The sequence below is a fragment of the Pleurotus ostreatus genome (assembly GCF_014466165.1).
Source record: "Pleurotus ostreatus strain PC9 chromosome Unknown scaffold_2, whole genome shotgun sequence".
NCBI lineage: Eukaryota > Fungi > Basidiomycota > Agaricomycetes > Agaricales > Pleurotaceae > Pleurotus > Pleurotus ostreatus.
In genome coordinates, this window is record NW_023503157.1 from 4,339,910 (window position 1) to 4,354,354 (window position 14,445).

General features: G+C 51.9%; 5 protein-coding genes across 5 annotated transcripts; 3 read left to right on the plus strand and 2 right to left on the minus strand.

Moving 5' to 3' along the window:
* Nucleotides 1-621: 621 nt before the first annotated feature.
* PC9H_004404 (uncharacterized protein) lies at nucleotides 622-3,334 on the minus strand (the record flags this gene model as incomplete). The annotated part of the gene is made up of 4 exons (XM_036773988.1): nucleotides 622-1,281; nucleotides 1,329-1,498; nucleotides 1,548-2,892; nucleotides 2,942-3,334. 4 exons carry the CDS (start codon nucleotides 3,332-3,334, stop codon nucleotides 622-624), a joined length of 2,568 nt encoding a protein of 855 aa, XP_036635461.1.
* Nucleotides 3,335-4,132: 798 nt separating this feature from the next.
* PC9H_004405 (uncharacterized protein) lies at nucleotides 4,133-5,123 on the plus strand (the record flags this gene model as incomplete). The annotated part of the gene is made up of 2 exons (XM_036773989.1): nucleotides 4,133-4,189; nucleotides 4,464-5,123. 2 exons carry the CDS (start codon nucleotides 4,133-4,135, stop codon nucleotides 5,121-5,123), a joined length of 717 nt encoding a protein of 238 aa, XP_036635462.1.
* Nucleotides 5,124-8,386: 3,263 nt separating this feature from the next.
* On the plus strand, nucleotides 8,387-8,742 carry PC9H_004406 (uncharacterized protein; the record flags this gene model as incomplete). The annotated part of the gene is made up of 3 exons (XM_036773990.1): nucleotides 8,387-8,464; nucleotides 8,523-8,639; nucleotides 8,722-8,742. The coding sequence occupies 3 exons, from the start codon at nucleotides 8,387-8,389 to the stop codon at nucleotides 8,740-8,742; spliced, it is 216 nt and encodes a 71-aa protein (XP_036635463.1).
* Nucleotides 8,743-9,314: 572 nt separating this feature from the next.
* On the minus strand, nucleotides 9,315-12,154 carry PC9H_004407 (uncharacterized protein; the record flags this gene model as incomplete). Its single annotated transcript, XM_036773991.1, has 7 exons — nucleotides 9,315-9,715; nucleotides 9,769-9,997; nucleotides 10,057-10,334; nucleotides 10,391-11,150; nucleotides 11,217-11,504; nucleotides 11,558-11,624; nucleotides 11,676-12,154. 7 exons carry the CDS (start codon nucleotides 12,152-12,154, stop codon nucleotides 9,315-9,317), a joined length of 2,502 nt encoding a protein of 833 aa, XP_036635464.1.
* A 603-nt stretch (nucleotides 12,155-12,757) lies between these two features.
* PC9H_004408 (uncharacterized protein) lies at nucleotides 12,758-13,412 on the plus strand (the record flags this gene model as incomplete). The annotated part of the gene is made up of 3 exons (XM_036773992.1): nucleotides 12,758-12,967; nucleotides 13,030-13,303; nucleotides 13,354-13,412. 3 exons carry the CDS (start codon nucleotides 12,758-12,760, stop codon nucleotides 13,410-13,412), a joined length of 543 nt encoding a protein of 180 aa, XP_036635465.1.
* Nucleotides 13,413-14,445: the final 1,033 nt, after the last annotated feature.

Sequence of the window (14,445 nt, forward strand, 5' to 3'; positions counted from 1 at the left end):
ACAGCGCGTCCCCGAGATGGTCGCGCTACTTTCGAGGGAGTCCCATGGAGAAAAATACGGCAATCGACTTTGGTTTCCCCTCTTGTGATGACTTTCAAGATCCCCTGTGGGTGGATAATGTCGAAGACCTGTGTGAGTGACTTGTCTTACAGCTTCAACGCACCCAGATATTGACCGTGGAACTTCACTAGTCGAGCATCGATTGAAGGAAATCGATGGAGGGTCGCCGCACCAAGTCTCATGAGGGAGGTCATTCGTTCGATGCTCTGTAACTAGTACATTAGCATTACGTCGAAACAGAGATCAAGCCCCGCAGAAGACGATATCGCAGACGCCGTCCAAAGGTGCAAGTGAGCGGCGCGCGATCGCTGCGCAAATCACTTGATTGGTAGATCATTCGTCAGCGGCGCTAGTAGGCAGTCACGCTGGGAATGGTGATGTATATACTAGAGCTGCAAGACAGGGCGTGGCGCGAACGTGTGATTGTGGACATTGGTTCTCGTACTCTGCACAGTTCTGCTTAGCCATTGTTGCGATTTGAACCATGCTCTCTGTCTGTGTTTTGCAATGATATGATTTCGAATAGATAATACAATCAGATATGCGGGTGTACTGTGGAAACTAGTCGGATGAGGTGGAAGGGCGCGTATTGCCCGTTCTATAAGATAGTAGTCCATCCCATCTGAGGGACTTGTCCCCCCTCGGATTTACTAAATAATCACCAGTGCGTTTCAACGATTTCCCGTCTCCTTTCAGATTGTCGACCCACTGAGTGATGTTGTCGGGTGGTTCGGGCATTTTCGCTGCCCAGCTGCGCATCGTCTTGTACACAAAGTCCGAAGCGGGATCGAGTAATTTCACCAGCTTCAGGCGATGTTCTTCCTTCTCTTTCTCGTACTCAGCCAAGTCCTCAGGTGACATAACCTGGAGTGCCTCATCTGGTTGGGTGTACTCTTCGATATAGCGCGGGGAAAAGAATTTGGCAAGAGTTCGTATGAGGAACGTAATCGCAGGAATGTCGAACTTCACCCCAGGCCCTCCATTGGTGACGAACCACGATTTGTATTTGGATGCTTTGTCTGGCTTGCCCTCTCGAGCCACGTAGTCATCGAACATGAGCAATATGCCTTCAAGCTCTTGCTCATCCGTGGTATTGTGCCTGAGATGCTTCAAGGCCATGTATGTCAGCACATGCAGCGCCGATTCGCGATCGTCGACGACCGTATGCGAGGCGTTGCCAGGGTTCTGCGTCAAATATGCAGACATAAACTGCCATGTACCCTACGCAACATTGAGTTTGAGCGACAAGCATGACCATTGTCACTCACCGTGCGGTGGACCCTGGTAGTCGTGCGTTCTTTAAGGGCATCGTTCAGGAAGATACAGTGATCCCAGTCGATAAGAAAACCGCGGCGATTCTCGGGTTGGAGCGTCATGAGGATGTTTCCCGCACTAATATCGCGATGAAGGATGCCTAGTTCATAAGCTTGCTGATGGGCTAGTCAAGGAATCAGTCTTTTGTTGCGACGTCGAAATGGAGTACGTACCATCCATGGCATCGGCGATGCAGGTCACCAACTGCCGAGCCGTCTTGAACGTTGCGAGGTCGCGGCCGAGGGTCGAGAGCACGATGAAATGAGCCACCAAATGTCTGATTCTGAGCTTGCTAGGTTTCTGCACCCACGGTTTCAACTTCCACTCGTGGCCAATGGTGGCGATCGCCTCGTCGCCCCCCATGAGATCTCCACCAGCATGCATTTTCGCAACGAAGGTGACCTTCGCCCCCTCTAGGATCCTGTAGACCTCTGACTCTTTCTTCGTGAACGTGGATTCCTCGCGCCAGTACTCTTTGAGATACAGTATTTCTCCATCCTCTCCGCATCTTCCGTCCTCCGCCTCCTTTGCAATTTTTCTTTCCTTCAGAAGAACGACCGCCCGATTCCGCGTGCATCGACCGAACGGAGAGTACATCGCGCCATCGAAACAGGGCGCCGGAACGACATAGGTATCGTCGCCGAAGACCAAGGATAGCAGCGGGAGCTGCTTGGGATCCGGTTCTTTCTTGTAAAAGTCAGCGTGCTCGCCAGTGAAGTACGATGTTGCGTATTTTCGCATCATTTCTACAGCTTTCATTCCGGCTGGCCTGCTGAGTGCGCGAAGGTTTGGGTAGAGCCCACGTTGGACGTCGTCGAGCTGAGCGAAGCGTTTGTAGAAGTCGAATATGATGAGCGGGTGCGTCGTATAGTCGAAGCGGCGAGTGACAATGGCGCAGGAACGATCCCAGCGAATGAACCGCGCGTATCTCCCGCAGACGAGAACACTGAATAAATGGGACCTAAACTGCATCGCCATCGTCACCCCGGCGTAGCTTGCAATTTGTCCTCGGGTGCTTCGACCTTGCTTCGTGTCGTTTTCGAAAGGATATTTTTCAGCAGCCGTTGGCTTCGTGTCATCCATCACCTCGGGGTGCGCCTCTCCTTCATCCGCATCGACAAGGCCAGTGGGAGATGCAGCGATATACGGTTCTGCGCTCCCGACTGTCTCATCCTCTTCCTCCTCGTCCTCTTCCTCCTTCTCGTCCTCTCCTGCATCTCCTTCACGCTTCGAATAGCCCGCCATCACATAATATGCCTCGCCATCGTAGTCTTCGTCGCCAGCGTCGACGAACGCGTCCATTTTGTCGTCCGCTTTGTGCTCAGTGAAGCTTTGGACGTTGGCAAAGTCCACTTTTCGTTCTTTCGCTCGTGGGACGAGTGGCTTATTCAGGAAATAGATGCAGTTGTCCGGCCCAAGGTGGCTCTCTGCGTCGCGGCTGTTATGTGTGTCCTTAAAGTCCAGAGGCTGGATTCCCTTTCGCTCGCCTACGAGTGGCCAGCCAGCTAGAGTAGTTTGCTAGGTAGGTGTGTTAGAAAACGAATGATATTGGCGTCCTGTCACTCACCCAGTCTGCGTTCATCCCTGTCTCAGGCTTGCTGGCCATACCGACCAAGCACGACACCCTCGCGTCGGAAGGTTGTTCGAGCCTAAATGACCTGCCCGTACCCTTATTCCATCCCATGAATTCTTTGACGAAGACGTCGGGGTCTACGCCGCCGATGTATTGTCCTCGGGTCTCCTGGACCAGTGCGCTGCGCAATTTGTCGATATCGACAGGGCCCATGGAGTGGATATGGTAGTTCGCAATGCGCCTGTTGTGAGGTGTATGTTTAATGTCGATGTCGATGTCCGGTGGTGACCCGGATTTCGGTTCTTCGTCAGTGGCTGCAGGCGCTTCAGCCGCGATATCTGTCGCGCGGGCGTCGTTGGGGGAGGGAGCGGCTGACATTCGGGACATTATTGAGTATTCCGTTGATTGACATGGCTTTAAAATGACACTCGTACTTATAGGTCGTTTCGTCGATCTTTCCGGTTTGGGAGCAGACGAAAGGACCCAGTCAAAGTTGAACAAGTGTGGCGCAACGTCACGTGTGAGCCACCACTAGACCCGTATGGTAAGTAGTTTTCACCTTGCAGCGCTGTCGCGAGGCTGAGCATAACAGCTTCGGACCTGCGGAGATTTTCTCTGCCATTGTCTGTCTTCGAAAATGGCATCTCACTTGACATACCTCCGCCACGTTGTGCGAATGTCGAGTCATGGTGAGTGGCCCAAAGTTCTAGAACAGCAATCAGATTACATTTACTGTGGCTTACCGCAGGGCAGTTCGTCTAGTTTTTTCCATTCGGTGGGCTGCTCACATCAAACACCATGTGTGGTGCCCACTCTCCGTCACTATCACTGTTCCAACCAGCCCCGCAAACGATTGGAAGCCCGGAAAGTCCTAGTTATCTGTGGGATCTGTACCCTCGAATTCTGATAGCGGGCTGTCAGGCATCCTCGAGGCCCGTATGACTCGAACTGCGAGTTCTGTTGATCCCAGTCTGGCGCGACAGGGAAGCAACAGAGACATGAGGCCTTCAGGAAGATTCCTACGTTACGGATGTCGCCAAATAGATAAGTCACACCACACAACTAGCCCATCAGTCTTAGCCAATAATGATATTGGGCCCTCACTTTCTCGTGTTCAGGAATGGTGCAGTAGAGGCGCGTTGCAGCACATTCTATAGCACGCGCGGCCTCACCTCACCTCAATCAATGGATCCCCACAATCGCCTTCACCTCCCTACACACAACCGCCTCCCCAGTCACCACGTCCGGAATCGTCCAGCCAAAACTTCGGACCAGGGCCTGATAGTGCCCCACAGACATTGCGTGGGCATCCAAATTGTTCTTTTATTCCAGTATATTGTCGCCCTTTCGCTGTCTGGGATACTCCCATGTTTCCACTGTGTACGACGATCACGGGTTAAATCCCCCCCATCGCTCTCTGCTCCTCCCCTGCCCAGTTGGTGTCTCGACGTCACCCGAACGTAAAGCCATGTTAAGCTGGAGACCGGCCATTCGCCGATGCTGAGGTAGTACGCAGGCTTGGCAGGTGCAGGAGCAGAACATCGAGCCTCTCCCCAGACCACCTTTTGATGCCGTCCTCCAGGTATTCCGGTATTGTGATGGCGAAAGCTTGAACGAATGCGCCGATGGCAGCGCGGTCGGCACTGTATGCGGGTTCCACTGGCCTTCATCAGCTAGCGATTGTCAAGGTTTCCAAAAGTGCTTGGACTCACTCGTGCGCATCATTGCTGACGATCGCGCTGCTCTGGGTACAATCGTCCAAACCATCAACCTCACGGTCCCTGAATACCCTGTGGATTACGAGGACGAGAGACAGTCTGGTAAGATGCTCGACGTCCTCCTGCATATCCCCAACCTGCGCAACTTAACGGCGCTCTACATCAGCCTCGACGAATGGCCTTTCTCGAAGTTGACAATTCTCCCCAACCCCTCGAAACTCATGTCACTCACTCTCAACATCGTGTACGACTACCCAGCGCTCCTTGCGTTCCTGCGCGCGTGCCCGTTTCTGGAGTACCTGGCCATTGGAATGGTGCAGGACAAGAACGGGGAAACCCCAGAAGTGATTCCACCAGACGTGATTCCATGTCCGCGCAGCGTCTACTGCGGCTCCGATTCTTCTACTTCTGCGTCCTCGCGGACGGCGCATCGAGCATATCAACATCGTGGGATGTGACATTTCTTTGACGATCCACAACGGCGCCGACCTCAACGCGCTCGCGGGGCCTATGGCTCTCGCACGACCGCTTTCCGTGGATGGACGGATGGACCTTCAGTACCAGTGTACACTCCGGGGGGACGTCATCGCCCCATATTCGCATTTAGAGTTCCTCGCCGTTGCAATAACTGATGTAAGTCCTCTACCATTGTCGCTCCGTGTGTTCCAACCCCCCGACTCATGAATGACCGTGATGCACACCAGAAAATCACTATCAGTGACGTGCAAATGATGGCGGAGCGCTTGTCACAAAAACTCCGCTACTATCTCCAGTCTTCAGGCTGCATCCCGGCCATGATGCCGCCGCTGAGGCGTTTTTCGCAGCCACGGCATCGTTGGGTATCCTCGACATAGAAATCGAACGCAAATCCGGGAGTAACAACGTGTCTCCAAGATGGTCGCGCTACTGTTCCATGGAGAAAGACACGGCGATCAATTTTGTTTTACCTTCCTGTGATGACTTTCAAGATCCCCTGTGGGTGGATGACGGTGTAGGGGCAGCATTTCGGCACACCCAGTCTCCTTCTCGTGTCAGGCATTTTATCCACCATTTCGCCCTCAGCGAGGGTCCTAGCGCAAAGAATCATTCGAGCATAAAGGGAACTCGTGATTGAAAGGGGCAGGAGACCTGCAAACTGTGTGCGCACGAACGCAGATATGGAAAGTAGAAAAGGATCAAGGTAACGCGTGGGTACTCGGGTCGAACTTCGAGGTTTGCAGACGGGTTGTTCTGCGTTTGGGCGGAATGCGTGCCGTTGCGGCGTCTTGAACCAGGTCGATCGTGTTCGCACGATCTAGAGGAAGAGGCCGGTGCGTTCATTTTGGTGACGACGTTCTGTGAGTGTTTGGAGTTCTGAAATGCTTCAATCCGCCGCACCCGGTGGCTGTCTTCGCGATGGATTTTCGTTGCTGTCGAAGTGGTGATGCAGCCATGGACACCTTCGACGTGCTCGTACGTTTCACTCGATTCGTTTAACGGGTTTGCCTCGTGGCCTCCGCCATATACGTGTCCACGCAGAACGGGCATCTGTTTCATGTCACGTTTACCGTATTCGTTCCCAGCCACCTTCATTATGGTGTGCTCTTCGTACCCGTCTTCGTAGCTGCGTCCGTCGAAGTTCACGCCGCTGGTGCCCAAGTGTGTGGGAGAACGTTCCACTTCTCATATCAGACTACCTTTCGCCTCTCCGTCCCTTATCAGCTTATCCTTTCTCTCACTGCGTTTGTTTTCGGCGTTGTCTCTCTGGAACTTGCGCGTGTTAGCCGCCTCGACTTACATCATGACTAAGAGATTGTAGCCAGCGCTCGCTTGCCTCCGGTTGTGGGGACAATGTTCAGAAAGAAGTGAAGACGAACATTGGTAAGTAGAAACTAGAAAACGGTTAGATTCTCCTCCATTTACCATCGAACTGGCCGTAGAGCGCTACACTAGCACCAGAGCTCGTCGCACCTCCCGACGACTCCAACAACACCCGTACTTGGGGCTGTAGCCACTGCAATGCATGGCCTGTACGGGTCCTATTGATTCATAAATAGTACTTAGCAAAATAGATAGCCATTGTGTCAGATAGGAGATGGAGATAATGTCAGCACTAAAGAAGGAGATAACAGATGGAAACTTTAGGCCCAGTATAAGTTGTAAGCTGCAGTGTAGGCAATTGCAGAAAGAATAGCGGTAAGCATTAACATATAACAGACTTCAGGCCTGTGTTAAGAGCCACGCTTGCAGAGGGACTCGGGAATACGCAGACCTGCGGGTGCGCGGTTCCACATAGAGGCAAGGACGTACGGGCTTGGCTTCAGCTACTGGCTGTGCCTCCCACACTCTTGTGTGCCCTGTATTTCCAGAGGAAATCCTATGCGGGTACCGAGGGTACGAGGGGATGCAAGGGGATGCAAGGGAGAGGCCTCAGTAGAGAGGCGAGGATGTGAGTGCGGAAAGGAACTAATATTCGGACTGAGGTAACTGTAGGTACAGTACAAGACTATATACTGAGGAACACGCAGTAGCCGCGTGTTCATGAGAAAGTTAGTAGTCCGGTCATAATAAGTACAGTATGCTCAAATATTTATTTAGTCCATAATCCAAGAAGTCCGAGTAACCGCGAGTATACGCGGCCTGAGCCCATAGCCAGAGTGCACGCGAATATGCCCCTAGTAGCCCCTAAGGGGCCTCCTGGATGCGCCTATAACATATACAGAGTATAGGAGATTCAAAAACATTACTCAAATTGCTGAGAACTCATATTCATATACTCTTTCTCCATTCAATAACAGTGGACTCTTGTAAATGTACAGTGCTGCCTTTTTGCCTCCAGCTACTCCAGGATTTAGATGCTATTCTACTATATAGTAAGACAGTGATTGATCTAATTACTTGAAATACTAATTCAAACATATTCCTGGGAATAACTACTACACTTGTCATGTAAAACTAGTTATCCACTCTACAGATGTGCAGATCTCTGCTAGTTAGTTATGAATCATATATCATCAGACTTATCCACATGTACTGATCAACCATGTTCATCTGAAATTGCCATTGTTGACAATTTGTTGACTCTCTTGACACTCTATTACACTACTGATATTACAGAGTTAATATGATACATGTGAAATATCATATTTAATGCCAGAGTGTAAGTCTACAATATGAGCATAAATGAAACAGTGAGTATGACTGCTGAGCAGTGTTTTGAGGGGCTCCCCTGAGGCTCCCCCTGAATATTGATTAATATGGCAACTTACATGATCTCCGGTGCTAACTCTCATTTAGCTTTGGAAGCTCCCACGTGTACAAGTGAGGAAAGGCTGATTGAATTGAATTAACATTGAATACAAAATTAGATTAATTTAAATTAAAATTAAACAAGATCCCGAGATTCCGGATGACCGGCTACCGGCTACAACAGTAGCCGTCCACTTAAGGAAGCGCCCAAAACCCCCACCCAAATAAAGAACGGTTCCTTTCATTTCATTACAGGACCCGTAACTCGCGCCCACCGTCAGCTCGCCACCGACGGACCGGGATCGTTCATGTCCCAGTCGCAGTACCTGTCCCAATGCCAGCGGTGAGTGATATGTATATGAGTCAGAGCACCCCTCGACACCCCCTTTTCCCTTTGAATGGACCCTGTTCGCTGGTGCTGAACTCGAGACTAGGACGTAGGTTGACCCCGGCACCACCACCATCACCACCACCACCATGAATAGTCTCGTCGATGCAACCAACATACCCACGATCCCTGTGGAAGCTTTCCACTCTCCAAACGCTCCAATTGCTACTTGCGCAGAACGTTGTGAGTATCCGTCCTAACTCGGAGTGATCGTCACTCTGATCATTCATGGAACACATAGGTGCCCCAAGTCGTAGGCCGACCTGCTCCGATATCACAGCTCCTCGTTATCGTCGTTCCAGCGCAGAATGGAGCTGGGTCGCCAGTGATGACGGCGTGGCAGTTCACCGTCCTCGCGGTAAGTCTCTCTCGTGTCATTTACCGGCTATCGTACCTCTGTTTCTGTTTTTGAATCCTCGTTCACGATCACGATTGATCAGGCGGGGCCTACCACTGCATGAAGCAATGGGCGATACAGGCCAGGATGGCCTCCGATTTCTTGGATCCTGAAAGAATCCCGAACGAGGCTATCTTGAGTTCGAATCCATCATCAAGCCATCATCAGTGACATACCACTGGCAGAATACCCTTGTCAATCACAACCACACAAGGAAACAGAAAGAAGAATAAGGAAGGAAGAAAGAGAAGAATTAAAGAAGAACCCCGAAGACGCGACCGAGCCTCAAGTCAAGCCTTACCAAGTCCCAACTACGTTCCCGAGCGCGCACTAGTAGGTGACGCCTCTCAAATCTTAGATCTTGCAATGCGCATCACGAAGGTCAAAAGTGAGTCTTTGAATTGCCGACCTGATTCAGAGTAAACGGTTGATCATAACCAACACTAGCACTTCCCGATTCCTCGATAAGCACCGTCCTCGTCACTCGTAAACCTTGCAATGCGACAGCGAATGCATACGATTCGCTGTCGTAACTCCTACGTTCATCAACAAAGTTGTGGCCTATCGTTTAGGTCGACCATTGGTTGTATTCGTCGAATGACATACAGAGCACATTTGTACATATTGGATACACGTTTACCACGAATATAATGCACGCCTTAACGGCTCCACGAACCGCGGATGGACCACGTACTCATCGGACAGCAAGGTCCCCCGCTCGCCTGGCTGCCACCAGTCGTATTTCCAGTCATACTCCCACCCGCCCGCCTCCATCTCCTCTCCCAGCAACTTCCTCAAAAGCCCGTAGTCCGGCTTCTCCTCAAACTCCAACGCGCGGCAATGCGCAAAGAACGGCGCGAAACACGGCGGCGAGCACGCGAGCAGCTCTCTGAAGTGCTCTCCCCGTTTCATCTCGCCGATGCGACGGAGCTTTGCGGGGATGTCTGGGGCGCATATGCCCTGCCAGGGGAGGCGGCCGTGTAAGAGATAGAGAAGAAGCATCCCGATCGCTTCGACGTCGTCTCGCCTACTGGGCTCTGAGCGTAGTGTGAGTAAAAGCAAAGGGCGGCGTAGGCACGAAGACACCTACCTAGACTGAAATGGACATTACTGCTAGCGTATCGTGGCGTCCCAATCCCCCCACGCCCTTCGCGGAAGGGCATATGTTCTCCGGTGCTCGGATCGAGGTACAGCTTAGATAAGCCCATGTCAAACAGAAAGAGCCGTTGGTAATCTTCCAAATACCCCATTGCGAAGTTCTCGGGTTTGATGTCACGGACAATAACCCCCCGCGCATGAACGAGTTCGATCGTCGAAAGCTACACCGAGGGGCGTGAGATATTGTAAGTGAGGATCTTCGTTTCAGAGGGGGACTCACCATCTGTTCGCCGAGCATCAAGATAGTTTTCAAGCCGAATTGTCCCCTACAGAAGCGCCGCAGGTGTTCGAGATTGAGTCCGAGCTTGTCCATGACCAGCACGTTCGCGTTCTTGTCCTGCCCGAACCAGTGAATACGTGGGATGCCCTCCACGCCCTTTAGTTGAGCGTAGACAGCTGCTTCGTAGGGCAATGACGATGGCACAGACGGGTCGATCACCTCGAATTTTAGTGCCACGCCTGCCCCCGTGTGTAGGTGAACACCGTTCCAGACATAGGCTGTCATTATCCAGCAGCTCAGCGGTTGTATCGTCAAAAAGAAGGGAACATCCTACCAAAAGACCCGCTTCCTAGCAGAAACGTGCACTGATAATTATCCTTCAGGCGGAACGGCGGATTGTCATAGGAAACCTCGGGCTCTTCTGGCATCGTGGACGTTGATGGATCGCGTAGAGTAGGTAGCAAGTCGTGTATGGATCCCAGAGTATACGTCGACGCGATGGTGGGGATATCCAGTTTCGCGCTTCGTGTGGATGCGACCTTGACGAAGGCTGTGGGGAACCCAGCCTTGCTCGCAGGTTCGCAGACGCCATAGAGGTTTGAGGAGACGACAAGGATCTGGTCGGCGCGAATTTCGGGGTCGAGTTGCTTGCAGAACGGGAGAGTGTACGCCCACGGCTCTAAGAGCGAATGCTGCGATGGTGGGCCCAGCGAAGGTGAATATGGGCCGAGCGAAGGTGAATATAGGCCGAGCGATAAACCTTCGTATTGAGGAATTGCTTCCTTGGCAGCAGACGGAATGGCAACGAGTGTGTATCCATGCTCTACGAGCTCGGAAATAAATCGCTGACCATCTGGATAGTGTCTCGATTTCCCATGGGACTCCAAGGCGTCACTGATGGTTGCGTCATCCACGGATACGCCAAAGTACTGCACGATGCTGCGCACGGTGTTGATCGCAGAATCCGGCTGTCCCTCGGAGCGTCTCAGAGTTTCATACTCCACGTAGAGGTCGAGTAATTCCTTTGCCGAAAAAGCGTATTGGGATGGGGGGAAGATATGAGTTAGCGCGGTTTGTAACGGCCCGTCTCGATCCTGTAGATAACAGATGATTCCTTACTTTAGGTAGCTCTGCGAAATGGTGTGTCTTAGTTTACGTACGATGAGGATGTAGGGGTCAATCAGGATGACTTTGACGTCGTTCGATATGACGGCAGGCGTGGCGGTAGCCATGTCTAGCTCGAGCGAGGGCTCGTCGTCCCACTCGCCGTCGTCAGTTTCAGGCACAGCCTTTGGATTCGGGTCCCCATCGTGCAACACCGGGAGCGCCTGCAGATCAGCGGTAGAGGGCCTCAAGGACTCGATTAGCGGATCTGGCGAAGGGTCTTCGATACACGACAAACGGGGTTGTCGGAATATTCTACCCGATGAGAGGAGCCGAGGCATTGCCTGATGCTTTAACGTTAGCAAGGTCATCAACATGGTAGTAGGTTGGATATTACCTCTCGGACCGACTGTATGTACAGAATAGCCGTATTACAAGTTTTCCAGGTATAGTCCAATATCAACCTATATGAACGGTAAACTGTCAGCATTTCTACTGCCCATGACTCAACTCACTGGCGTATCAATGGCAGCTCGTCGAACACGGTAGTGTCGAATTGCCGAGGAAGGTGTTTGAGAGGCAGGACCTCGAAGTCGAACTGTACATCACGGCCCGCGAACAGGATGCCTGGCGTCTCTCTGGGGGACTGTCCGCTCCAGGTATCCCATCGGTCCCCCGGCTCGTCGTTCCCCCCCGTCGTGCGAACAGCAGGGACGGAAGGACCAGCCCTTTTTAACGCCTCCAGAAATATCTTGGCGCTGGTTTCATCCAGCTGATAGTCCTCGGTATTGAGGAGCTTGGAGCATTGCTCTTCGTCCTTGTCAAATGTAGCGCAAATACGAGGCGTAACGCAGAGATACAAAGGGTCTTGGAACGGGAGCGGGGGCACTACTGTTAAGGCCCTCACGTTCGCCTCCGAGGTCGAATTCAAGATGAAATATTCGCTCCATGGAAGACTGGGCCTCTGTCTAGAGATGGGGAAGAGATTAGGCATTCGGAAGTAGTCCGGATCGGTTTCTCGGAGGTGAAGGGCGAGGAACGGCTTCGTGATGATAGATGATGCGACTTTCTGACCGCATGGAGGCCAGGTAGGCAGTCGAGGAAGAAGCCTGGCTACGACGAAGCTATGTAACATTCTGATCTGGTTGCGCGATGTAGAGGGAATCCGGGATTGTGAGGAGGACGTAGCATTTGAAAGAATATATAAACAAGGTTGTGGGTCCGATCATTTGTGGCGTGGGCCAAGCCCCTAATGCCCCCCCCATTGTTCTGGCCACACGAATCCTCGTAGGTAAGTTACAGAAATGTTATGGCAGCCTCAGGAGTTAAACTGCGCAACAATGCTTACAGTAGAGCATGGAGTCACCTCCGCACCACGCCTCACCTTTCCTTTAACTGCCAGCGCCTCACACCAGGTACTAGCAACGAGCGCCCCATTTTACGCTGTATACCGTTCAACGAGGCGTAATGTTGGACGAGGCGTACTCTCAGAGAGTATCTATATAATGGAAGCAATTTAGTATGTCTTTTTTCCATCAACATTATACTCTGAACCCGAACTTCGACCTAAACGCAAATACTCTCATACAATCATACAATGGCTAAATCACTGCTCGGAAAGTTTGTTTTAGCCATTCCTACCCGAACGGCGTTTGCCATCAGCTCTGGCTCTTGGACAGGTCTCCCGGCGAACAAAGTACGACCATGTCTCGTCACCGGGTTCACGGAGTCCAACCAGGCCATACTGGCACCCTTGTGCGGGGCTGTATACGACAAGAAGAGGGATACCTGGGATCCTCGCGAGCGCGTGAGTTTGTCCCAATATGTACTCAGGAGAGACCATCCAACTGACACACGGGATATATTAAGATGCTAGGAGATCACTGGATGCCTGTTAATTTCAAGGACTCCGGTGTCATCATCCCACCCCTCAACTCGTCATTTGACCCGCCTACCCTCAAAGTCGCGATCAATGCGGCCAATCTGACGGCTGGTGATCCGCCATTCAAGCCCTGCTACCTCTGGGTAGCAGACCTCGGAGAAGAAATATCGATCGAAGACCTACTCCTGCTGAAGCAGCACAAGGCCCTCGAGGGAATCAGCAAGGCAGACCTCCAGGTCATCAGAGATCTTGGGCAACGCAGTATGTTCGATCTAGTCTTGCTGACTCATGAAACTGACTACTCTCAAAAGTTTCCGCAAGCAAGAAGAAGGCCCAGCCAGCCGTACACATCAAAGCAACCCCCCTTTGAGCCCTGGGGGATGCGACTTGTGTAGGCTCTTCTACCGGAGATATTAGTTTGATAAAGATTGCACTCTATTCCATGTATCGTTTACCCGGCCCTTCAATGAAACATGCCCCGTGATAACGCGTGCTAAGGAGACCGATTCGAATATCGAGGTAAAACGATTTGATTTATTACTTGTACCGCTAGAGATGTAATATTAGTCACCGATTATCGTAGACCATCGAAGGGGCATTCTCCCCATTAGACTTAGAATGGCCGCCCTCTACTGATGCCTTTCAAGTGATGCTCGACTAGAGAGTTTCAGCGGTCAGTATATGGGGGGGGCTGAAGCAGTAAGGAACACCACTCACCCAAATCTTCGACGTCGGAAGTCATCACAGGAGGGGAAAATCAAATCCATCGCCGTTTCTTTCTCCATGGGACTCCCTCGCAAGTAGCGCGAGAATCTCGGGCACCCCCCGGAATTGGTTTCGATATTAATAGCGAGGATAATCAACGATGGCATGGCTGCGAAAAACGTTTCTGCGACGGCGTCAGGACCCGGTACGCAGCCTTCGCACTGGAGATAGATATTGCGGAGTTGTTTGGACCAGCGCTCCCCCATCGTCTGCTCATCACCGACCGCAATTCGCTAGTGCGTATAATGGTCATTCAATATTCACGAGTCAGGCTTGGGACACAATTAACGATGATGGTAGAGGGCTTACATCGTATATTGCAACAGCGAGGAATAAGGGAGCGTACCAACCCCATAGGCTCCGCGAGCGCGTCCATGTCGGCGCCGTTGTATATCGTCAAAGGGAGGTCACACCCCACAATGTGTTGATATGCTCGATGCTTCGCCCTGCCAGAACGCAGAAGTAGAGGAAATCGGAGTCGCAGTACACGCCGCGCAGACAGGGAATCACGTCTGGTGGGATTGTGTCTGGGTCGTCCCCGTTCGAATCCTGCTCCATGTCGATGGCAAGGCACTCCAGAGACGGGCACACTCATAGGAGGGCGAGGAATGTGGGGTAGTCGTGCACGACGTTGAGGG